At 34.0% G+C, this 27,999-nt stretch overlaps 1 protein-coding gene across 1 annotated transcript in view; it reads left to right on the top strand.

Annotated features, from left to right (window-relative positions):
• Nucleotides 1-2,605: 2,605 nt before the first annotated feature.
• LOC143229955 (dystonin-like) overlaps nucleotides 2,606-27,999 on the top strand; it is a 209,110-nt gene continuing 183,716 nt past the window's right edge. The window contains 2 exon segments of the mRNA XM_076462843.1: nucleotides 2,606-3,156; nucleotides 5,395-5,456. Of these exon segments, the coding sequence (XP_076318958.1) occupies nucleotides 3,084-3,156; nucleotides 5,395-5,456 (135 nt within the window). The 5' untranslated portion in view covers nucleotides 2,606-3,083.

Below are 27,999 nucleotides of genomic sequence, written 5' to 3'. Positions count from 1 at the left end.
CGACCGTCGTTGTTTGTTTTAATGGAAGGCTATAGAATGGACTATCTGGGTTCTGTCCACCACAGGGATTCCAACCCCGGATTTTAGCATTACAAGTATGTAATATTACTATTGATCCAGCAGGTCATGAAACGTGTCTAACACTACAAGTTTTGACTAAACGCAGGGAAGAGTCTGGTGGAAATTTGTAATTTACACTTATGAAGAGTTAGCCATACTTGTTAAGTGAGAGAAACCTAGCACTCAGTTGGCTGACCTTAGCTACAACTGAACAAGGAATGATACGTGTAGTGTTTTCTTGGAACTAAAGGGATAAGACACGATTTGAAGTAAAAACAAAATTCTTTATCTGTTGGAGAAATACTGAAGATGGTTATCTACTGAGTTTTAAAGAAATATAATTAAAATGAGTTAAATAAAACTAATTTTACCGAGGACAAAGAAGTTAAAATAGTCGAATTAAAATGAATTCAGATGCACACAAGCCACAGATTCCAGGAGAAACAATCTTTCAGAAGAAGTGCATTATTTAGCTAATTCTTAAATGGACACAACATTCTGAAGAAAGAAACCTTCAAACTTTCCTGTGGAAACAGAGAAACTTGTATAACAACTTGAATGTTTCCAAAACTACATCTCAAGTCAATTCAGCGCAATATGCTCACCTGCAAAGTGCCGAATGTAAAAGAAGTGTTTCTGATAATAACTATAATAAAAGCCGTTGCGATAAAGTGGGGCATGTCTCCAGCTACCGTTAAGAACAATAAATGAAGGTTGAAATTTCACGAAAACTCTCATCGCGGGTAATCGAACCTTAGATTTTAGTGTTGTAAGCCCGTAAATTTATTTGTTATCCAGCAGGAGATTGCTAAAACGTACCTTACTGCCCGTAGTTTGACTTTTAAATGCTTTGTATTGGTTACGATTTTAGTACAAATGCTTCTTTAAGTCTTGGGAGGCTTGCTAACAAATAACGAATTTCATTGAGGAACCAAAACGAAAGGTTTCATAAAGTTCCAAGCCAGTGGAAACAAAATTGATCGATAACTGATAATTCGTGATGACGAGAAACCCTCTTGAAGTAAAACTATTCCAAGATGGCTGGTAAGGATATTAAAACTTTCATTAAAATAAAGTAGAGAACAACGTTTCGACCTTAGGTTAACTTGAAGATGACCTAAGAAGATCGAAACGTTGTTTTCTAACAGAGTCCCTCGATGTTACAACGGTAAGTCTACGGATTTACATCGCTAAAATCAGTGGTTCGATTCTCCTCGGTGGAACAGCAGATAGCCCCATGTGACTTTCCTATAAGAAAAACACAAACCTAATAATCAAACAAAATAGTTCAAGAGTTGGCCACTTTAGCCTTCAGTTCAAAGGTGGGGAAGGATAACGCAACTAATCTTTGCGTAACATTGCGTAGATATTAGCAAGAAACAAAATTTAAAGTTTATAAAGGTATAGTTTCTATGTCATTCTCTTTAAAGACATCTAAATTCAATATATATATATATACAGTTTTACCTTTAATTTTTTGGTAAAGTTCTTATGAAAATATATGTATATATTTATAAAGTATGAGACTAAAAAATATGTAGGATATCTTGAATAGTTTTATTCTTCTTGCTTCCCTATATTTTATATTTTGATACTACAAGATGATGTCACATACACACACACACACACAAATAAATATATGAGCTGAAATATCCGTCAACTGACAGGGAGTGTTTAAACTTAATTAAAACGATGTAAGTTTAACAACAATCACATGTTTCAATATAATAGCTTCAACATAAACTTTATCTCAAAATTTTAAAACTATCACGAAGCATCTTTGTAAACATATTCGCAGTTTGCTTTCCATCTATCAATAAATAAAAATTTTGGAATGATCTCACGCTTGAGAAAAGCATTGTTGTTTGAGAATCAGTCCTGTAACTTTTGTACTTTGACTTTAAATCAGTTTAAAATATTCAACAGTCTAAAGTGTCACCTCCCAAGATTGCTTGAAATTGACTTAATAAGTTCAGATTAATTAACTAATAGGCTTTAAAAAGTAAAAACGGAGTTAAGTTCAATTTTGACCTCTTAAAACATTCCCTGTAATTCATAGTGTTTACACATAACGTTTGGTTGATATATTGGCCCAAGAGGCTCAGAGCAGTTAAGTTACAAACAAACACATATTTCATCTTATATATGTATGTGTGCATGCAGTTATAATAAGCAATAAATGTGTAACTATACAAAAATAAGTTCTCTTTTTTTTGTGGCATATTAATGATGCATATACCTGCATATATTTATTTAAATATGTATGTGTCTGTTTTAGAAAGAAAAAAAGTTACATTTTTCAATCATATTGTTTTTTATAAATTTTGCACGATCATATTAAAAAGCGTTATTGTAATTCAGTGACGGTGATTCAAGCATTAGTTAATGTTATGATTTAATAACAAAACAAAAAATCATTGTAACTTACTGCCAAAGAATCCGAAGCAACGAAAAATAGATGGCGCTTATGTCGTTTATACTTTCAGAAGATTTGACGGGGTAGTTACAATCAAACAATTGATAGGCGTAGCTTGCTTTAAACATTATTTGATTTAAGGTCAAGAACGTCAAATCCTTAAGTGTGTAGAGTGCAGTCTCTAAGGCTGTTACGTGTGGAAGGACGGTTGATGTACTTTGTAGCTGGTTCTGCTGCCCGTAATATGCCGGTAGCAAATAGCGAATACCCATATCATTAAGTAACCAGCGTAATGGATAAAATTGTTGAATAGGAGTGACACAATTGCTTTTATAGGTGTTATTAATACTGTAAAATACGGCAGTGTAGTTTCACTTTCACTGTTAGTATACATTTGAGACCTAGGCTTAGAAAGCCTCGGGGCTTTGGAATTGGATGTGGCGCCCACAAGTATTACATTGGCGCAACCTGCCCTACAAAAAGTGTGGCAAAGCATGGGAAGTAACATTCAGTCTTAGCAAACAGGAAGCTAAGGACGTAACTTATTAATGTCGATCGTGTTTTAACGTGTTTATAAAACTTGCCTATTTAAAATAACAGAAAGGCAATGGATGGATATTCGAATCATGAAGAAGATCCCAGTTTGCTTCAATATGAATCAAGTTTATATAAATTCAAAGGTTAGTTTTCCTCGCAACATAATTTTATTATTGTTTCATCAGAGATGTTTAAAGTCAGTAACATTGTGAATGTTTAATTAGAAAAAAAATGGAGTAACCTTTTACAACAAAACATTACTGTGTGAAATTTGTTTATGCACGCGTTATTAAAAAATGATAAATTTTCTAACACGTTTGCTTTTGTAATACTAATAGTAAATGTATTAGAACATTACAGGATGTTCAAACACAAATGTGCGGTTAACTTGAAGTTGGAGGTTAATTACGTACATACAGTTTACAAAATTTATAGTTACATTTAAAAGATGAAGATCTGTTCCAAGATTATGTCAGTTTAGAAAAAACATAGATTTTCGAAAGAGTTGTTTACTCTTGGAATAATTAAAAACATAACTTGTTACCTGGCAGAATTGTTTAGACGAAATATTGATTATGAGATATATATATGTTCTGTTTCATATAATTAACGTAGGTTTAATTAGAAGTTCTTCATTATGAAACTAGTTTTACATATAACTGTATTGAAACTTGAAGAGATAAGATGGACTTTTTTATATTTTCTACATAATATAGTACTGTATGTGTAAAAGGCATTTTTCTGTAATAAAACATTTCATTAAATTCATAGTAATATTTGTGAATTTAAGTTAGTCACAGTTTTTAACATATAAAAGTTAATAATGGTGGTTGTTTATCTCAGTGGAGAAGTTATGAAAATGTTTCTATAAATATAAAGGTCACTGGGGTAATTGGTATGTGTTTAACGGCTCAAATGGGTACATGAAACGAAAAGCCCCTGAGGCACAATGTGTTCCTTGTAACCGTTAAGAGCAAGTATTGACCTCATCAAGTTCTGGCCTTTCAAGGTTGTATGAATAATTATTAATATACATCTATAACTCTAATGTACTCCGTTTTTTAAGTCCAGACTTCCAAGTCTTTGTTTACTAGGATAAGTTGGTTACATTTAACCTCTACAATTATTGCAGTTTTAGATATATATTGAACACAATGGAAGTAATAGAGTGAGTGACCACATTACAAATGGCAGTATGTTATTGTGAACTGGTTATGTTCAGAACATAAATTGTTTTTTGTGCGAGTTTTGTATTTAATGTTCTAATTAATTATTTCATAAGTTACTCTATTATCTGGTAATTATATTTTGTCTTTTAGCATGTATTTTATATGTGGTAATTATATTTTTTCTCTTTTAGTGTATATTTAATATGTGGTAATTAGATAATATATCTTTTAGTATGTATTTAGTAACTGGTAATTAGATTAATTTTTGTATTTGTTTGCTTGAGTTGAACACCTAGTTTATGTTGGTTATGAATTAGTGAATGGTAAACTAGTTTATACTTCTGCTATACTTGTATTGTGAGTGCATTGCTACCACAATTCATGTACTGAGAGTCTTGCATCTGGTCTGTTTTCATGGTAACATATATCACAAATGAAATCTAACATTTTGGTCAATTTTTGTTATTAATGTATTTGTAGAATTAATAGCTTTCTATAAAATATTATGACTGGTCACCTGGCTTGATACAGGTGAAATTCAGCATCACATTGAACCAGGAAACATACCAGATTGCACCATTTTACTTCATTGAATAAAAACTTTAATGAGGGCCATGCCTCCCTCCCTACCTCCCTAGAAGACAAACACCTTCAGTGTTCCCAGCTCTTTATCACATTCAAACAGATTTTTAAAAGTTGGTAACTATGTGAGTATAACTTCTAATTGTTGTTGGCAATAGGTAATTAGTTATGGGCTTTTACTGGATGTTATAGATGTGGTGTATGTTTTATACTTGTGTAAGGACACTAAAGTTCAGTGCTCATGGTACTCAGCCTATTTCTTGGAAGCAACTAACAATATTTGTTACGTTTTTTCATAAATTGGTTTTATTTTATACATTTTTAGTCATTTAATTTTATGAATATCAACAACATTCATCTGGAGTTGATGTGGTGAGACTAAGAGGCATGTTTTAATTAAGTTTCTCATGACATTAAGAGACATGTTTTAATTAAGTTTCTCGTGACATTAAGAGGCATGTTTTAGTTAAGTTTCTGGTGACGTTAAGAGGCATGTTTCAGTTAAGTTTCTCGTGACATTGAGAGGCATGTTTTAATTAAGTTTCTAATGACATTGAGAGGCATGTTTCAGTTAAGTTTCTGGTGAAATTAAGAGGCATGCTTTAATTAAGCTTCTGATGATATTTGTAGATGAACGAGATGCTGTTCAGAAAAAGACCTTTACTAAGTGGATCAACAAGCATCTAGTGAAGGTCAGTCTAACCATTATGTTTGTCCACTATGAATATGTATTTAGTTTGTAGCAAATTTTGCTATAATATTACATTTGACGGTTTTCATTTTTTTGGCAACAGCAAGCTAATTTCATCTCTGTTTGTTTGATATTAAATCTCTGTTTCTTTTAATCTTTGAAAGCATATTTATGCAATACTACATTCAGTTTTCTCCCACATTAATTTACTGTAGACACATGTTTAAGCTAGACAATAGCCAGTAAAATCAGTTTATATTATAGCCATATCTTTTGAAATGTAAGTTCACATGCAAGTACTTTGTGCCTGTAGGTACTGTACAGTAAACTGCTATATTCCATATTAGGAACTGACAATGTTGTGCAAGATGCATTTGGGTCTCGTGATATTAATTTCTTTATAAATAATATATATTTAAGTAAAGCACTTTGGAAGCTGATAAGCTCAGTTCTAAATATGATATATTCCAGATAAAAACAACAACCTAAATCTGAACTCTGATCAAGTCTTCACCTAGTTCATGTTGAATCCTGTGGGTTATCATAACATTTGTAAAATGGGTGTATAACACTTTCATAAGTGTTGAGTTACTTAGTTGTGCTACATACAGTTTGTTGACATCAATAATATCTTTTCCAGCTAAGTAATTAGTTTCCATTTTCTGAATGTGTGAAACATAAAGTATATTAAGTAAACCAACTTGATCAGCTAACTTGGTTCACTGTAAATTTGTCACATATCATCTCTGTATAATTAAGAAATGTGCTTTTTTATAGGACAAGTAATCTTTCATTCCTGTTTTTAATCTGATAATATGTATATTGTCCATTATGCCTACCAGTAACATCAGTCACACTGTTTCTTTTGTTTATAATTCATATGTAAACTGGTTTTCTTTCTACTATCATATTTAGTCAATATTTCTGTATTTATTTTGCATTTTATGTGTTCTGATAATCTAACTTTCATTTAGCTTTTTTCGTATGAGCTATTTTATGTTTATATGTTTATCCATTTTTATACCAGTGTTTCTTCATTTTTATATCTAACTGTCAATGTGTCTTAAACTCTATTATCAGCTTATCAGTAAAAATCTATCTATTTTTCCCTGTACTTTTATATTTTGTAGTGGTTTGACAAATGTGATCTCTCTTGGTGTGGACTTACACATTAGGCTTTCTTTCGGGAAAGCAGATAAATTTATTGGTATGCTTGCCTTACATTGATAACTTTAGAAGAATTGTATACCATTATCATTTTTTTTTCAATTTGGTTATAGGTAACTGTTTATTTTTAGGTTAGTGGGTTTACTTGTAATGACACAGGCATTTGTTAATCGTTGTATAAACAACACACCAAGAATATATTCACATCCATTTACAGTATTATTCAAGTAAACAGTATTCGTAGAATGTGAGACTGTATCCTAGTTAAATTACAGGTTGTTTGAGTAAATGGTATCAAGTGTGTAAGAATATATGTAAAAGTTGATTTATTGATTTAACAAGTAAACAGTATTAAACAGTAGTAGAATGTGAGACTGTATCCTAGTTAAATTACAGGTTGTTTGAGTAAATGGTATCAAGTGTGTAAGAATATATGTAAAAGTTGATTTATTGGTTTAACAAGTAAACAGTATTCGTAGAATGTGAGACTGTATCCTAGTTAAATTACAGGTTGTTTGAGTAAATGGTATCAAGTGTGTAAGAATATATGTAAAAGTTGATTTATTGGTTTAACAAGTAAACAGTATCCATAGACCATGAAACCATAGACTAGTTACAATAGCTTGTAATAATGTTAAAGAGGAAATAAAGAAATTTGTGACTGTTATGAATTACAGCTGGAATTGTTCAACCTAATTTGGTAATGAAAGGTGGAAAATTACTTTTAGAGATATTAAAGGATTTATGCAAACAGAAGTTGAACATAAAGTTCCAGCAAGATGAACGTTGAAAGCTACACTTGGTGTAGGAGAAGCGTCTTCAACTCGTGTGTGGGGTAATTGACATCAAGGAATAGTGCTTTTTGAAATTGATTTTATGTGTAGAATACTAGGCTATTTTCAAGTAGAGTTACAATTTACAATCAGAAACTCCCTGCACTATACATTACAATTAATACAATAGAGATCAAATTTTTCTTGACAACAAAGAAAGCAGTAAATGCACTGCAGAGGAATGAATTGCTAATAGGAGGCCTTGTTAAAAGTAAATCTTCCTCTAGTAACTGGGGTATAATGGAACCAAATAATTTGGCATGTATTGAGGAATTCATGGTTGGAAGACTCTTGAATTTGAAGAATAAAGGAAGACATGAACAGTTTGAGGTAAAATGATGTAGATGTCATTGAAGTAAGTAACAATGTCATAAAATGATGTCATTGAAGTAATATATGTTTGAACAGTTCTTGTCCCAAGAGAGAAGAAACTCCAGAGTAATCTGGAGTTTGGAGAACAAGCATTTACAAGTTAAAGGTCATCTGGCTTGGCTGTCTTTGCAAGTACTGTTGTAAGAAGATAACCATCTTATAAGCTCCAGGGAAAAATGTGCTAGCAAGATCTCAACCTGCTGATGAGTTTGGAGTTCCAATCAGAACTACTTCCAGAGGATCATTGAAGTTGGAGCAACCATTGAATTCATCCAATCATTTATTTAAGAACTTACAGGACAGCCATTAACAACAAGGGGCAAGATGCTATATCAACCATATAATATCGGTCTCGGATGAGAAAAAGAAACACTTGATGAGCTGATAGTTTAGTGTAGTTTTTTATTTTTGTGTTTAATATTGTTCAAAGGAGTTCACAACTCGGGAAGGAGGCAGTGTTGTAAGCTGTATATTTTTAATCTTGTTGTTTATTGGTTAGCTGGAAGGTGCATTAATAGAATTCTTATTTGGCATCAAGTGTTATTTGTTGATACAAGGTTTAGTAGCAGTAAAAATATACGAGATAAAATAGAATGATTTTGATTAGAGTTGCTTTTGCGTTATGTTGTACCACTAAGTTAATTTTAGTTTATGTTGGACAATTAATGTGGTTGTAAACTTAAGTCTACAAGTTACAGCAGTGTTCGAGCTTCTAATAACTTTAAAGAAGAAAGCAAACCAATTTGTGGCTGTTTTTAGATGGGAAGCTATCTTTTCACCTGGTTTCCCAACAAGGCGAAACCAATATAAAAGAGCATGATGTCTGAGAAAACGCGCATAATTATGTAATCACTTTTACAGAGCTGTTAAAATTCTAAAGTAATACAAACTACTTGTAATTTTGAGTAACAGGCAAACTACAAAAACGACCACTCTTCCCTAGGTCAAGACTTAGTTAACCTCTATACTAGCCTGTTTTCGACTGTCGCAAGAGTTAACTCTTCAGAAATGGACGATTAGTAACTAAATATGTCACTGTCGCTCAGTCTGAAGGAGAGAGGTTTCAAATTAGAACCTTTTCTTAATAACTGATTTTATAAATATTTGATAAACAAAAAAACAGGTTAGTCGTGGTACAAGTGGCATTCTATCAAACACGAAAATCATAAAGGTTAAGTAATTTATAATTCACTGACCTACATGGCAATGGAACCTAAATTAGATGCGACATTTTCATTTTTATATACTTTTTTCAACATACCATAGTACCTCCTTGACCCAGTTTATATTTCACATTGTTATATGTGTATTTTATATTTCACATTGTTATATGTGTACTACAGGTTTACCTCCTTGACCCAGTTTATATTTCACATTGTTATATGTGTATTTTATATTTCACATTGTTATATGTGTATTACAGGTTTACCTCCTTGACCCAGTTTATATTTCACATTGTTATATGTGTATTTTATATTTCACATTGTTATATGTGTATTTTATATTTCACATTGTTATATGTGTATTTTATATTTCACATTGTTATATGTGTATTTTATATTTCACATTGTTATATGTGTACTACAGGTTTATTTTATTTTCACGAAAAGTAACTTGAAAATGATCTTTAATACAAACTGTGTAACATCGATCAACACATTAAGCACATGTCTACGGATTTACAACGTTAAAATCAGGGGTTCGATTCTCCTCGGTAGGCTTAGCAGATGTGACTTTGCTATAAGAAAACACAATTTCCAGTGAGTTTAAAAAAAAAGACTGAAAACCTTCATAAATATTGAAATATGTTCTTCTAGTAACTACTTACATCGAGAGAGAGAGAGCGTGTGATGTGTCATATTATTGATGGTGCGTTTTGTAACAATATTGTGTGAATTATTACAAGTTACAGTTTTTATAGTAAGAATATCATTTGAAACGAGTGCTAAATTTCGATCTGAATTGCTATAATTTCCAGAACGAAACTGTTAATATTGTCTGAAGTTTTACACTTTGAGACAACAAAGCAATAAACCAGTGAAGTTTCAGAACGTTATTACTTCAAAACTTATACCTCTTACCACCGAACCCTAAAATAAACCTTTCTGAAACTTGTGTCGTCTACATTCAATGTGATAAACGACGATATCGTTAGAAACTGGATATTGTTTGGTTTCACTTTTTCAGTTGACCTATATCAATCCTATATTAGTGTTTCATGAAGCCCTGAAGACATGATTGAAGTTTAACACACTCCAGGGTTGTCGTTAAACTGTTGTAGTTTCAGTCACAATTCTGTCAGTAAAGGCTAGTGTGTACCATAAATAATTTTATACTTTTTACAAAAATCTTCCTTTGATAGACAGATGATGATTTCTTAGAATTATTTATTTACTTATTTCTTTGAAAATCGACTTATGTTTTGAGTATACTACCCACGTGCTCTTATGTAGGCTGATAGTAAACACGGGGTACGCCCTTCTTGGGCGAAGAGCTCATGACATCAGATGGGACCAACCTTATATGTCCAAGGAACAGTGGTGTGTAGTGGACTCCACCCAAAATGAAACAGTCCACCTTAAGATGTTTCAACGTGTCACGTGATTAATCTTCCTTTCAGCCTTCTAGTTTCTGAAAATACTGTGTAAATAGTGTAAATCCTCGGTGTGGTATCCAGAGCTGGACATGTTCTGTTAAATAACACCTTGTCTTCCAACTAATAGTAATCTATTTTTTGCTTTTACGCTCTTGCTTGTCCTTTTCTGTGAATTATTAAAGAATTTGGAAATAGTGTTAACACGTAGAAAGACTCGTATCAACAGCTGTTTCCTGGTGTCACGTGAGCGCATCACTCATATTTGATAAGGGAAAGCGAACACATTCGTCCTTATTAAACGTTCTCTGTGAATATCCTAGAAACACAGAATCACTAAGTGTACATGTATCTAGATCACGTGGGTAGTCGCTTTTCACATTGGACAATTTACGATTTTATAATTACTAAATTAACTCGAACGGGTTATAAAGAAAGAACAATTATCTTTCCTCGATACTTAATTAACTTGACAAGATACATAATTTATACTTGTAATAAACGACATTAGGAATAGCCTTGTTACCATTCTTAACACTTGATTCTTTGTGTAGTGTTTTAGAAATCTCAAATTGAAACAACATTTTGGTGTTATGTGATCATTTATTTCTAGTATTAATATGCCTTATATACACTATAGAAGTTGAATAACAGACGTAATTCGCATATCAGTACTCTGTTATTTTGAAGAGCTGCTGAGAAAAGACAACAAAAATATTCCGTAATAGTAAGTGATTTCTTTATTGGACGACTTCTAATATGTCTTAGGTTTGTTACTACGCATTGTAGACACACGCAGACTGCTGAGGTTTGAGTGGAATTCTGTGCAGAGTTCGGCATGTCATGGTTACATACTTTTAATTAGCTAACAAATAAACATACCTCAACTTTTAGAAAATAATCAGTGCGTTGTCCCGTCCATGACGTCATTAGTTCATTCGACTTATTGTTGATGACGTGTGTTATCATAAGATATTTGTAACGGTACCTCTATTTACAAATTATCATTAAACTGAGTGTATCGATACAATTTGTACATTTTTTTCTTTGTACGTTCTATTAAATCTCGTGATGTTTAGAAGTAAACTACATTAATATGTTCGTAATTTGAAGGAGTATTTGACAAGCAATTCTCTGTGTTATTATTAACATTCTAAGTGCTTCTTATCAAAGAGGTTATAATAAAATGTTTGATAACAATCGAAAGGCTGTATAACCCAAGGTAGACTCATTCTGCTAGGCCTGCCTACACAGAGAGGCATTTTCGGCGTAACTAGGCAACTAGTCAAGGTGGCAAGTAATCTCGCCTGCTGGCCAATTTACTTAATCTAGTCAGAAAATCGAGCACCATCTGAGAAGGGAAGGTTTTAACACCTGTGTGTTCTTTCTTGTTTCTAGCCAGGATGTAAATTTTAAAATGAATCAAGAATGTTACCACGTTGAAAACCCTTTGGCTATGATAGGTTAAATAAGTTGACAGATTTGGTGAAAACAATAAAATAGTTGTGAAGTCACTATATATGTTTTGTTTTAATTGTTGTTAATAAACTTATTTCATTGAAACCTTGGTCATTATCGTTATTACGTAATTGTGAAATCAGTAAAGGTTTTTTTTTTAATTAAGGTATTGATTGTTATTACAGAGATACGTAACTGTGAAGCCAGTAAACGTATTATATTAAGGTGTTGATTGTTGTTGTTACAGAGCTAGTGAAGCCAGTAAACGTACTGAGTGGTCTGTAATCAGTGTTATACTAAATTTTGTAGTTAATTGTCCTGTGATGTTTACACAGTGAAATCCACATTTGGTATCTTAGACTGATTCAGTGATCAAACATACATTTGCAGCGTGGTTGTAACTTTGTTTTATTTGTTGTGGGTTTTTTTTACCAACGTGCAGTTTTCGGGTGACATATCTATGATACTGACTTTTATTAGATTTACATTGATCAAAGTAGTACGGAAATCGATAGCATGAGTTACGTGACGACGTACTGGACATCACAGTGAAACTAAAGGCTATACATCATACTTGCATTATTAGGTAATACGTGAGGTATGCTCCTGCGTATAAAACTAACAGCAAAGTTGTTGTAAACGCACGTTTCTTATGTGCCCACTGTGTGGAGAAATTCCCTGTGTCCCAGGGGTCTTGTTTCATTGTTACATGTGACCAAACAATGAATATATAAGCCCAGTTATCACGGGAGTCGTTAGGAGGTATGTTGTACAACATAGACAATGGGTTGTAAAGTCGACAATTTGATATATATTTTGTTTGTTTCGCGAAGATAACGTTTCTGGTTAGCACTCTTTTCAGATTGTATAACTTGGAATAAAAGCGCGCGTGAAGAATTTTCAAATAGTATGCACAGCATTTTGAACTACGTTGAATTTTTTTTAATAAGCTAACTTAACGTATAGCAGTGTGTCGTAGTATTATATACTTTAACAATAGGTTTGGTACTTGATTTATTTGTTTTAGTTCTTAAAGTTTACAAAACTCTCAAAGGAGTGATAAATTAGAATCTTCCATTGACATCTTGGAAAGTCCTGGAACGGAAAAAAAAACATATAAATTAGATAAAAAGAAGAAATCATAGGATTAAGACATGAATTCACTCGTACAGTCTTACAATAGTTAGGGTTAGCTTATGTGTATTGTTTGTGTGTTGATTTTTAATTCTCGTATTTCTTAACCAAACTTAGGTTATTCAGTCGTCATCGATATGGTTGGTACAGTTTCTTTTATCACTCCAGGTTAGGGAAGGGAAAGGAAATAGGATGTAATCTCTGATCATCACATTACTTCTGTACGAAGTGTATGTTCTAGCAGCATAGAAACGTGGAGATGGAAACTGACAGACAGTATATCATTGTTACTATGAAAATACAATAGGTGTTCTTAAAGATCACAGGTGTTTTGTTTAACATTCTGTTGAAAAGGTTTGATAATCTGTCTCTAGTCTCTTTAATGACATTTTTGTTAAATCCTTGACCTGAAGTACATCTTTAGATCAATAATATATACTTGTTGTGTATATGGAGAAAATAACTTTTATCGTGAAGTAACAATTCGTAAGTAGTAAAGAACGATAGATCACACATCAATGTACAATGTTATGTAGTGAGACCAGGACTATAGTCACACATATCACCAGGACTAGTTATACATTAGTACAGTGTTATGTAGTGAGACCAGGACTATAGTCACACATATCACCAGGACTAGTTATACATTAGTACAGTGTTATGTAGTGAGACCAGGACTATAGTCACACATATCACCAGGACTAGTCATACATTAGTACAGTGTTATGTAATGAGACATATCACCAGGACTATAGTCACACATTAGTACAGTGTTATGTAATGAGACATATCACCAGGACTATAGTCACACATTAGTTTGTGTTATGTAATGAGACATATCACCAGGACTATAGTCACACATTAGTTCTGTGTTATGTAATGAGACATATCACCAGGACTATAGTCACACATTATTTCTGTGTTATGTAATGAGACATATCACCAGAACTGAAGTCACACATTAGTTCTGTGTTATGTAATGAGACATATCACCAGGACTATAGTCACACATTAGTTCTGTGTTATGTAATGAGACATATCACCAGGACTATAGTCACACATTATTTCTGTGTTATGTAATGAGACATATCACCAGGACTATAGTCACACATTAGTTCTGTGTTATGTAATGAGACATATCACCAGGACTATAGTCACACATTATTTCTGTGTTATGTAATGAGACATATCACCAGGACTATAGTCACACATTAGTTCTGTGTTATGTAATGAGACATATCACCAGGACTATAGTCACACATTAGTTCTGTGTTATGTAATGAGACATATCACCAGAACTGAAGTCACACATTAGTTCTGTGTTATGTAATGAGACATATCACCAGAACTGAAGTCACACATTAGTTCTGTGTTATGTAATGAGACATATCACCAGAACTGAAGTCACACATTAGTTCTGTGTTATGTAATGAGACATATCACCAGAACTGAAGTCACACATTAGTTCTGTGTTATGTAATGAGACATATCACCAGAACTGAAGTCGCACATTAGTTCTGTGTTATGTATGAGACATATCACCAGAACTGAAGTCACACATTAGTTCTGTGTTATGTAATGAGACATATCACCAGAACTGAAGTCCCACATTAGTTCTGTGTTATGTAATGAGACATATCACCAGAACTGAAGTCCCACATTAGTTCTGTGTTATGTAATGAGACATATCACCAGAACTGAAGTCGCACATTAGTTCTGTGTTATGTAATGAGACATATCACCAGAACTGAAGTCGCACATTAGTTCTGTGTTATGTAATGAGACATATCACCAGAACTGAAGTCGCACATTAGTTCTGTGGTATGTAATGAGACATATCACCAGAACTGAAGTCACACATTAGTTCTGTGTTATGTAATGAGACATATCACCAGGACTATAGTCACACATTAGTTCTGTGTTATGTAATGAGACATATCACCAGGACTATAGTCACACATTAGTTCTGTGTTATGTAATGAGACATATCACCAGGACTATAGTCACACATTATTTCTGTGTTATGTAATGAGACATATCACCAGGACTATAGTCACACATTAGTTCTGTGTTATGTAATGAGACATATCACCAGAACTGAAGTCGCACATTAGTTCTGTGTTATGTAATGAGACATATCACCAGAACTGAAGTCGCACATTAGTTCTGTGTTATGTAATGAGACATATCACCAGAACTGAAGTCGCACATTAGTTCTGTGTTATGTAATGAGACATATCACCAGAACTGAAGTCGCACATTAGTTCTGTGTTATGTAATGAGACATATCACCAGAACTGAAGTCACACATTAGTTCTGTGTTATGTAATGAGACATATCACCAGACTATAGTCACACTAGTTCTGTGTTATGTAATGAGACATATCACCAGAACTGAAGTCACACATTAGTTCTGTGTTATGTAATGAGACATATCACCAGGACTATAGTCACACATTATTTCTGTGTTATGTAATGAGACATATCACCAGAACTGAAGTCACACATTAGTTCATGAGACATATCACCAGGACTGAAGTCACACATTAGTTCTGTGTTATGTAATGAGACATATCACCAGAACTGAAGTCGCACATTAGTTCTGTGTTATGTAATGAGACATATCACCAGGACTATAGTCACACATTATTTCTGTGTTATGTAATGAGACATATCACCAGAACTGAAGTCACACATTAGTTCTGTGTTATGTAATGAGACATATCACCAGAACTGAAGTCACACATTAGTTCTGTGTTATGTAATGAGACATATCACCAGAACTAGAGAAGTCATGCATTAATACCATATGAAGGAGAGATATGTAACTGATGTAATCAGAACTAAATATTGTCTGTGTAGCTTGACTGCTGTAACCTTCTGGTATAATTGGGTAGATAAGTAGCTTTTATGGTTAAGTAATTTTCAGCTCAGTATTTTTGGTTTGGAACGTTACCTCGATACGAGAAGACTGAAAAGGTAACAACTTTTTCCGATATGAGAAAAGCACATAACATGTTCGGTAGGGGTGGTGGATACAGTCATGATGATCACGTTAAATCTCAATATTTATAGACTGATTGTGGTGTCAAAAATAAGGTTTAACCCACTGGATATGCCAACAGTAATTTTTATCTTTATTGTTAGGGGACAATTTTGTGTTCACGTGATCACCGATACCGGATAGATTGAATAAATCACGTGAATGAAAGCTTACAAGCATCCTTTTTAGCCTGGTGGCAGTTTCCTGTGTATCTTGTGTAATCAGACCTTGCAGTATAGAACGCTTACAAAAAATACAGTAACGGTAGTGGTTTTGAAATATATATAGGTCTAATGGCGTATTAAATAACACACATTATTATGTTAGCAAAGTTTTAAGAACCGTCATTCGTATTTTTAATATGTCCTTTAAATGTTTAATTTAACCAGAATTTTTTGTTTTTTTTTTACTTTTGAACTACTGGTGAAATGAAGCCATAAATATCCAATTTCTCGAAATAGCTTCTTACGTTGACAGTTTATATATATATTGTTGTGAGGTATTGAATTTGTTCATAGGTTTCGATGTTGTTTCATTGCTTCTCGTGTTGAGTTTGTTTCAAACGAACATTGGAGACGCGAGTTACAATTAACTGACTTTAATTTTTGTTTAACAATGTTATTCGTAAAGTTAGGCCAGTCGGTAGTTCATGAAACCGTGCAAGCAATAAAATATGTAGTCGAAGGAATAAAACAAATAAAACACTTTCGTTATCATCAAGTGAATTGGACTTTGTATTCTGTTTTTTAGTGATGTAGGTTTAGTAATTACGTTACATTCACGCAGTTGTTTCTTACTTTTATGTTAATAATTTGTGTTTCGATATTCGAACATTTCAACAATGATCTCCAACTCATGTGTTGTGTACATGTGCCCTGGGTTTGAGTAATATTTGTGTTTTGTGGGTTTAAATTGCAGAATATGATGATAATATTTTTTTCATTCAAGGTTTGTTAAATTGTGATACAAGTTTACAAAAGTAGTTTCATTCTTGTATTCGAATCACATATTCTGGATTTGATCATTTTGATATTATTTTACCTCCGTTATGTTAAGCTTTGTGTCAGATGAATGTTACATTAACGTTAAATATCATTTTCAACGTTTATTACGTATCGTGATCTAACAAATGTACTAGCTTAAACGTAATCAGTAACTGAATTATTTCATGACGTTGTCATCTATATTTTATTCGCTATAATTTAAATAATACCTAGGGGGAACCTTACGTCATAATGATGACTTTAAATTAGGCCTAGAAAGTTTTAAAGATTAGATGTCATGTTTTTTAGTACATTTAATGGTCGATTATAAACATGGGATTAGCGAAATATCACAAAAAGTTGAGAAGACAGAGTTGTTTCTAGTCATTGTGTTTAAATCGTAAAATAATAAGTAACTATTTTTTTAGGTAAGTGTAGTGTAGTTGGCGTGATTTGCAAACATAAGCCTACAACAGTGTACAAGTTTCACGGTATTCAAGTTTCTTGTAAGTACATTGAGAAGTAAATAAACTAATTGTTATCATTTACGCAGACTGGACCTTCATTATTTTCACCAGGTGTAATCCAAAAAAGAACCCACCAGCGAAAGAACAATGTTGCAACAACGTATTGCTTGGAGATCAAACCGGAATTATAATTTAAGTCCTTATTTTAATATTAATACACATGTACAGTCGCTATACGTAGGTGTAACTATTTTTTTAACATAATCTATAATTCGTTATGGTGTTTCTCACAAATTGTGGAATTTTCTATCAAGAATCCATTACTTATTACTGTGTAATGGAATTTTTTTTTAAACTTTCACGATTACCACGAGAACTTATTTATAATCAAAGAACTGGTTCTGTAATGGTTTTAGTAATGAAATTAATTAAAATTGTCTAAACGAGAATATACTCAATAAAGCAAGTTTATAATTCTGTGTATACCTTATTCATTAAATATGTTCCATAAATAGAATGGTTTTGTGTTAAGCCTAATTAGTTCTGAAATCGTAACGCAACGCGTACCTAAGTGATCATATTTATTTTTAGATAACAATTATATCAGCTTATTATAATTTCATTTGAAACGTTTGTTCGTATGACACCTCAAACATAGTTACATCAGTATCTGTGACTTACAGTATGGTGATAATCTAATACTGTGAACTTTAGCACTCTGTTTTGTTTTAAAACATATTTATCAATTATTGGTCACTGAACACCGTTAGTTGTATTGATTATTTAACAATGGTAGTCTGGGAGTAGAGAAGGTTTAGACTGAAGGTGGAAGACTATTAATAATATTGGTGTAACATAATATCATGGATGATAATACAAGTCACATTACTTTACGCATGTATAATTCTGTTATCTGGTGTGTAAAAATATTTCAACAATACTTTGTTGCCTAGCGTTACCGTCAAGTTAATAAAATTGTCTGTGTTACAGACACAAAGCTTTTGTTGAAATACCACTTGTATTATGACATCGAAAGGTTTAAAACATCGTACGTTCAAGTACAAAGTAGCCTGAAGTAGACTGGGGTAGATTTGTAGCAGAATCTTTTGTAATGAAATGTCTCATTTGAGACATGAAGGTATTAAACATGATTTTATACAAACTGCTACATAGGAAGAATAAGAGACTTCAACTTGTTAATAATTAGGATATAACAGTTTAATAATCAGTTATTCACAGCAACCATAACATGGTGCTTTCACAGTATTATGTTACACGCAATAATATAATAATCCAATAACAATATAAAATATCGTGTTTTGTAGTTTCTTATTTTGTAACAAAACTAACACTGCCACACGTACCGGCTGTATTATAGTTTTGTATTTCACAAAAGGTAAAATTTAAAATATGTGACATTGAGACCTAATACATTTCATTTACTTTAGCTGTATTGTTGAGACTGTATAGATATAACTTTGTACATAGCAGAGGGTACGGCGAATCAAATAAAGCATTGTCTGCGTGTCACAGTTTAAATGTTTAATATTACCTTTGATGAAAAGAAATACATAAACTAATAATGAAACAGTTGGTTACGGCATAATGAATAATAGAAATTATTCATACACCACAGTTTGTGTGGGTTATTAAGCTGTGAATTAAAAATCCCACGTGTTTTACCAACTGGCTACTTAATAATTCCAATGTACCTACTTCTAAAGAAGGAAAATCGAGTTTTGCAAGTTCTCGTTTTCTAATGTTCAGAGACGCTGAAAACAGTGCAAACGAAGTTTATGGTATTCCCAATGCTCTTGTGACGTTTACGTGCTCATCGGCACCACGTGACCGTAATTCTGATGATTTGTTCATTCGAAGACCATCTATCTGTGCATAGTGTAGGTTTAGAATCAGTTGTAAAAGATGGTAATTAACTGGGTTTGTACCAAAAACAGTCTGTTAATGATTTACTTGGTAGAGTTCCGTGGTAAACTTTGAATAGATAGTGACAAAGTATTACAGCAGTATATTGTGGAGCTCAACAACTGTTAGATAATCCACGCTGACGTGTGGAAGTGGTTGATAAATAAAGTCTTCAGAAAAGTATTTCTTTTCAGTGTACTCAGAAATAGTATAAAATATTTCGATTCGTTATTGGCTCGGCAAGTAAATTCAACATGGCCATCCAGTAATAACGTTCTGATTTTATGGTAAAACAATGATTTTATTACATCGACATGTCTATATTAAATAAACAAAATTCAATTCTTTGTACTCGCATATCGATCTTATGCTTACATGTTAATCTAACGTGTAGAAGGGAAACTTATTCAAAGTTTAAGGGTACACTGAGAAAACTCGCACCTGGACGTTGAAACCTTCTTGAAGCTGTTTTAACATTTAACCAGGTAAGGTTATTGTAAAAGTTAACCACTAAATAATCATATGACAGGTGCTAAATTCGTACGATGCCGTCTGTTTGTATTATTGGAATACACCGGCATCACACAACTGGTGACGATAAGTTGTTTTCACAACGTTTTGACCGGTGCATTCTTCCTTTGTCACCAGGTGTCTATCAGACATGTTATGTGCATCACAACTGGAAAGCTTTTTCTTAAATTACGAGGATTCGAACCTGTTATCCCGAATATGGGTACTCTAACCACTTGGTTGTCAGGAAGACACTTTGGAGATGTTTCGGAAGCACTTAATTTCTTACCTTTGAGAGTTTTGTCTCTGTTTTTTAATAATACTGAGAGCAACGTAAGTCTGTATGTCAACACTAGACTTACTGATGGAATTAGTAGTCAATGTTATGTGTGCTGCTTTCTTGATCTTCCTAATTTCCCACTGAGGGCCGTGTTGATGACAGTGACTTAGTCCTATGTTGGTCTGTATTCTCCATCAGACTATCATAGTGACTTTGTTCCATGATGATCTGTGTTCTCCATCATATCGTCTCGTGATAGTGACTTTGTTCCATGATGATCTGTGTTCTCCATCACACCATCATAGTGACTTTGTTCCATGATGATCTGTGTTCTCCATCACACCATCATAGTGACTTTGTTTCATGATGATCTGTGTTCTCCATCACACCATCATAGTGACTTTGGTCCATGATGATCTGTGTTCTCCATCATATCGTCTCGTGATAGTGACTTTGTTCCATGATGATCTGTGTTCTCCATCACACCATCATAGTGACTTTGTTCCATGATGATCTGTGTTCTCCATCACACCATCATAGTGACTTTGTTCCATGATGATCTGTGTTCTCCATCACACCATCATAGTGACTTTGTTCCATGATGATCTGTGTTCTCCATCACACCATCATAGTGACTTTGTTCCATGATGATCTGTGTTCTCCATCACACCATCATAGTGACTTTGTTCCATGATGATCTGTGTTCTCCATCACACCATCATAGTGACTTTGTTCCATGATGATCTGTGTTCTCCATCACACCATCATAGTGACTTTGTTTCATGATGATCTGTGTTCTCCATCACACCATCATAGTGACTTTGTTTCATGATGATCTGTGTTCTCCATCACACCATCATAGTGACTTTGTTTCATGATGATCTGTGTTCTCCATCACACCATCATAGTGACTTTGTTTCATGATGATCTGTGTTCTCCATCACACCATCATAGTGACTTTGTTTCATGATGATCTGTGTTCTCCATCACACCATCATAGTGACTTTGTTTCATGATGATTGTTCCATGATTACCTGTGTTCTCCATCACACCATCATAGTGACTTTGTTTCATGATGATCTGTGTTCTCCATCAGACCATCATAGTGACTTTGTTCCATGATGATCTGTGTTCTCCATCACACCATCATAGTAACTTTGTTTCATGATGATCTGTGTTTTTCATTACACCATCATAGTGACTTTGTTCCATGATTACCTGTGTTCTCCATCATACCACCACAGTGACTTTGTCCATGGGAATACATTTTTCTCGAATGTCTCTGTTAACTGGTTCATTCATTGTTTTCTTATTGTATTATTAGCGATGATGTCGTCTGCACCCTGCCGTATGTATCTCACAATACCTTTCTTAACAATATCTGGATTGTGTCACTCAAAATGGCTGTTGGTTTATAGTACACAGATGTCTTGGAACCAGTTTCATCTCTTTCCACCCTGATGTCTGGGTACGACAGTATAACACTACTTTTGCAATCTCTGGTGAACTGGGTTGGTGGTCGAAGTTTGTTAATATGGTCCAAGTATTACTTTATGTCCTGCTGATGATGCCATAGGACGAACGTATCGTCTACGTATCGAAACCACACTGCTAGTAAGAGAGGTGCAGCTTCCAATGCTAGATGTATTCCATATAGATGTTGGTAATCACCAGTGATAATGGCGAGCCGATAGCCCTACCTTTCCTCTGTTCGTAATACATACAATATAGCTGAACGACTGTGGTGGTTACACACAAGTGAACAACTCCATGATGTTATCTGTTGGGATGTATGTTTTTACCAGTAGAGTGTCATCTGTTGCCAGTCTCACTACTGTTGGAGCCTCAACTTTTAGTATATTGTTGAATTGGCTAACAACGTCGAAGCTAACCATTTGTATGCCAGGTGTTATGTGCAAGGAGACAAATTGGAGAGAGAATGACAAATATGGCATAGTAGGACAAGCATGGTCTGATGGAGAACACAGACCAGCGTGGAACAAAGTCACTTTGATGGTCTGATGGAGAACACATCATCATGGACCAAAGTCACTATGATGGTGTAATGGAGAACGCGCAGATCATCATGGACCAAAGTCACTATCACGATATGATGGAGAACACAGATCATCATGGAAGAAATTCACTATCACGAGACGATATGATGAAGAACACAGATCATCATGGGACGAAGTCACTATCACGATATGATGGAGAACACAGGTCATTATGGAACAAAGTCACTATCACGAGACGATATGATAGAGAGCACAGATCATCATGGGACGAAGTCACTATCATGATGTGATGGAAAACACAAACTGGCATAGGATTAAGTTACTATAATCAACGCGGCCCTCAGTGGGAATTAGGAAGATCAAGAAAACAATACACATAATATTGACTTCTGGTTCCATCAGTAGGCCTAGTGTTGACATAATGTGTTTCCCAGTATTATGAGTAAACAGGGACAGAGTACCAAAGGTAAGAAACGAAGTACTTCCAAAGTAACACCATCACCTCATCTTAATCATTCTCCAAAATGAAGCACGTGGACAGACTACTAAAGGGTAGAAACGAAGTACTTCCAAAGTAACACCATCACCTCATCTTAATCATTCTCCAAAATGAAGCACGTGGACAGACTACTAAAGGTAAGAAACGAAGTACTTCCAAAGTAACACCATCACCTCATCTTAATCATTCTCCAAAATGAAGCACGTGGACAGACTACTAAAGGTAAGAAATGAAGTACTTCCAAAGTAACACCATCACCTCATCTTGATCATTCTCCAAAATGAAGCACGTGGACAGACTACTAAAGGTAAGAAATGAAGCACTTCCAAAGTAACACCATCACCTCATCTTGATCATTCTGCAAAATGAAACACGTGGACAGACTACTAAAGGTAAGAAATGAAGTACTTCCAAAGTAACACCATCACCTCATCTTGATCATTCTCCAAAATGAAGCACGTGGACAGACTACTAAAGGGTAGAAATGAAGTACTTCCAAAGTAACACCATCACCTCATCTTGATCATTCTGCAAAATGAAGCACTTAAGTGTATCGTAAATATCTTGTATATGAGGTACTGCTTATATGAAGAAATGTGACAACCACAGATAGTATCAAGTCGCAGTGGAATTACATTCTAACATTGTTCGGAGTTTTGTAGGTAGAGGGGTCATGCCATCAAAATCGGTCGGTTTGGTAAGATATGTAACAGTCTTTTCGAAACAAAATTATGCACTCAAATTAGGGTTGTAGAACTTCCAAGATGTGTGTAGTCGTTATATTTGACTGTTTGTGACCGTAACAGTAGTGTTGTGTAGTGATAGAGACGTTAGTTACAACTGTAACAGTAGTGTTGTGTAGAGTGATAGAGACGTTAGTTACAACTGTAACAGTAGTGTTGTGTAGAGTGATAGAGACGTTAATTGTTTGTGACTGTAACAGTAGTGTTGTGTAGAGTGATAGAGACGTTAGTTACAACTGTAACAGTAGTGTTGTGTAGAGTGATAGAGACGTTAGTTACAACTGTAACAGTAGTATTGTTTAGAGCGATAGAAACACTATAATTGTTTGTGACTGTAACAGTAGTGTTGTGTAGAGTGATAGAGACGTTAGTTACAACTGTAACAGTAGTATTGTTTAGAGCGATAGAGACACTATAATTGTTTGTGACTGTAACGGTAGTGTTGTGTAGAGTGATAGAGACACTAATTGTTTGTGACTGTAACAGTAGTATTGTGATAGACACTACAATAGTAGTAGATGGGTGGTAATAGTGATGCTAATTTTTATAAATAATTAAGAGATCACGTTCCTGATGTAGAATAATATATTTACAATTCATTAAAGCTATTGTTTGGAAATGAGTGATTCCGTAACAGAAAGCACGAACTTTAATGTGATACCAGCACATCTTCTGCCCTGTCAGCCTTCTTTCTAACGATTCATTTCAGTTAATTGTATGTTAACGTGTTGACCAGGTGATGTAAATATTTTGAAATTGAAACGTATTAAGTGTAACAAGGACATAAAATAAGAAACAAGGCTAATGGAACGACAGACAGAAATGTCACAGGGACACGCGTGGGGTTTGGGCAGGTATACGTGGGCGTGGGAGAGAGCAACTTGAAATTCCGTAGGAGGTAGGAAAGCACACAAAGAATAGCCAGCTGTGTGTAATATGTTGTTTGAAGTAGGTATGAAGTGGACATTTCGCAAATACAACTTTACAGTTGACATACAGTGGTATGTTGATCGTTTATGTATGAAGCTTTGTGCTTCACTCTTTCACGGGCGACCTTCTGACCTCTGACGTCACGAGGAAAGTCAACTTGAAAAAACTTTCATCGGAAAACAGCAATAAATTTATTTATATCTTAGACTCAACATTATATATCTGAATAAGGCTAAAATGACGTACATAACAAAAATAATCGAAGAACACGATGTGAGATTAGTATGTGAATAGAACACGATGTGAGATTAGTATGTGAATAGAACACGATGTGAGATTAGTATGCGACTAGAACACGATGTGAGATTAGTATGCGACTAGAACACGATGTGAGATTAGTATGCGACTAGAACACGATGTGAGATTAGTATGCGACTAGAACACGATGTGAGATTAGTATGCGACTAGAACACGATGTGAGATTAGTATGCGAATAGAACACGATGTGAGATTAGTATGCGAATAGAACACGATGTGAGATTAGTATGCGAATAGAACACGATGTGAGATTAGTATGCGAATAGAACACGATGTGAGATTAGTATGCGAATAGAACACGATGTGAGATTAGTATGCGAATAGAACACGATGTGAGATTAGTATGCGAATAGAACACGATTGAGATTAGTATTAGAACACGATAGAACACGATTTTTCGATTTTTTTCGTAACAGATTGGTATCATATTTTACAATGCAGTTTTAACTTTTCAGTGTATTTAAAGGAACACTTGAAAGAACCATTAATAAAGAACAAGATGTGACTTGAATCAGAACCATTAACAAAGAACAGGGTTAAGGTACTGCGACTTGAACCAGAATCATTAACAAAGAACAGGGTTAAGGTACTGTGACTTGAACCAGAACCATTAACAAAGAACAGGGTTAAGGTACTGTGACTTGAACCAGAACCATTAACAAAGAACAGGGTTAAGGTACTGTGACTTGAACCAGAACCATTAACAATAATAAAGAACAGGGTTAAGGTACTGTGACTTGAACCAGAACCATTAACAAAGAACAGGGTTCAGGTATTGTGAGGTACTGTGACTTGAACCAGAACCATTAACAAAGAACAGGGTTAAGGTACTGTGACTTGAACCAGAATCATTAACAAAGAACAGGGTTAAGGTACTGTGACTTGAACCAGAACCATTAACAAAGAACAGGGTTAAGGTACTGTGACTTGAACCAGAACCATTAACAAGAATCATTAACAAGGAACAGGGTTAAGGTACTGTGACTTGAACCAGAATCATTAACAAAGAACAGGGTTAAGGTACTGTGACTTGAACCAGAATCACTAACAAGGACAGAGGTTGTGTAGTAAAAACTAAGTAAATGCAGAGTTTCTGTTTACACAACAGAATTGTTGAATTGGAAAATTGTGTGTAATGTATACGTATTTCGTAAGATTTTATGGAGTTGATAACAAAAACAGGAAGAAGCGGTTCGAGGGAAAGTCGAAATGATAAAATCTATAATTAAAAGGTCGTGCAGTGCCGTGTAATGAAGAAAAAATGTTTTAAAGAAATAAAGGTTATACCTTTTAAAGCTTCCTAACGCCCCCCTGTGGTTCAGCTGTAACTTACAACACTAAAAACCGGGTTTCGATACACGTGGTGGGCATAGCAGAGATAGCCCATTGTGTAGCTTTGTGTTTAATTTAAAAAAAACAAAAAAGCTTCCTAACATTAAGTTTAATCATGTTGAATAAAAAAAAGAAACTTGTATGCAGAGACATCTGATGCCAATTGGTTTAAATTTCTTGTTTTTTTTTAAAGAAATGATATGGGAATATTTTTATCTTTGTGTAAAATAAATAAATGCATTAATAATTAAAACGTTTTCTATTTATATTTTTTTGGTACTCAGAATTGTACAGTACTGAAATAAGGGTCACTGAAACTGTCAGGTAAATGTGTTTTTCTTATAGCAAAGCCACATCGGACTACCTGATGTGTCTGTCCTTCGAGGGTAATTCGAACCTCTGATTTGAGCCTCGTGAATATCCGAAGACTTACTGCTATCTCAGGAGAGGTACAAAAATGAGAAAACAATCATTAGAAAATATGTAAATGAGATCTCGCGAGATTTAGGCTTACATCATATTTCTGGCTTTTGCAACTTCATTACATAAAAACTGTTTTTCAAACATAAAATTTCGTTAAATTCTTCACTGAATTTTCTCGTAATACAAATCTTTTGTTGTTCAGCAGAAGAAAATTTAAATGTACCATTAACTTCACTAACCAATAATTTTAAAATGTGTACAATCGAGACTCTGAACGGGATAGAAGAGTGAAGGAAAAATTCCTGAAGGTATTTTAATGTTTGTTTTAGCGCAAAGCTACACAATAGGCTGTCTGCACCTTGAATACCGCGAGGAATAAAACCCTGGATTTTAGTACTGTAAGTTCGTATACTTACTGTTGGTCCATCGGAGGACTCCAAAAGGCATTAAAGATTGACATGTTCTCTTTTAATTCCATTTTTAAATGGGAGACCGTTCCTTGGAAGGGCACGGCTGAAAAGACATTGTTCGATTTGTATTTATATGAGTTAACTATAATAACGTGCTACATTATTAGCACTGAAATTAGAGACAAAGTGTACATATACAGGTCCAGCGAAACAGATGTACGGGGTAGTAAAGAAAACTGCGCCCTCCTCGCGCTGGAGGCTATGTTGTCTGCTCTGAACGCTGTATGTTATTCAATGTAGAGAAATCGAAATAAAGAAAGCTGTCGCTTGAGTTAAAATAATTAACGTTGAAGGTAAGTAGATAAATAATATTTAACAGCATAGTGTGGTAACCAGGGAAATTGATTTGTTTGTAAAGGGTGTCAAATGTGGAAGGCATTTAAACCAGATGACGTTGTTATACAGAAAAGAAAAATATATTTAAATCTGTTTCTATCAATGAAGTAAAAATTCCTCGTCTTGAATTTACATCAGTGGGGAAAGTGTATTGCTTTAGACTGCTTTACCATTAACAAAATTGAAAGAACCAGAATGTATGTGTTCAGTTGTTTGTGAAATATTTCTTCCTTCAGATGTCGGTTTATAATAATAATTACTTGCAAGTAGCTCAGATTTGTATTTTTAGAGTAAGTTATTATTTCGCATTAAATCGCTTAAAGAAAGTTGGAAAGAGAGAAAACCTCTGCATGATTTGTGTCAGCGTGCGCATGCGTTTAGTTTCCTTTCTCAAATATTAAAAACAATGATCCACGTGTAGGACTTGTCAAGAAAATACTTTTATACACGTGGTCGTTCGTCCTTGAAAGATATGTGGAACCTGATTGGACAGTACTTCTTAAGAGTTGTTCGGCCGTATTCAGGGATAATACAATACTATTATAAGTTCAAGTGTTTTTTATTGTCGAAAATTTGTGCTAAAATATCCCCTGAACTGTGCTGTCGATTTAAACGTTTCAATATCCGAGATATACTAATTATCAGAAGTGTAGTTAGTTCATGGAAGGTTGAATGTTTTTTAAGGTTTTTACATGTTTCGTTAAGCTGAACT

Source organism: Tachypleus tridentatus, chromosome 10, assembly GCF_004210375.1.
Source record: "Tachypleus tridentatus isolate NWPU-2018 chromosome 10, ASM421037v1, whole genome shotgun sequence".
NCBI lineage: Eukaryota > Metazoa > Arthropoda > Merostomata > Xiphosura > Limulidae > Tachypleus > Tachypleus tridentatus.
The sequence above is the reverse complement of the archived record's forward strand: the minus strand, read 5'-3'. Positions and strand labels throughout refer to the sequence as shown.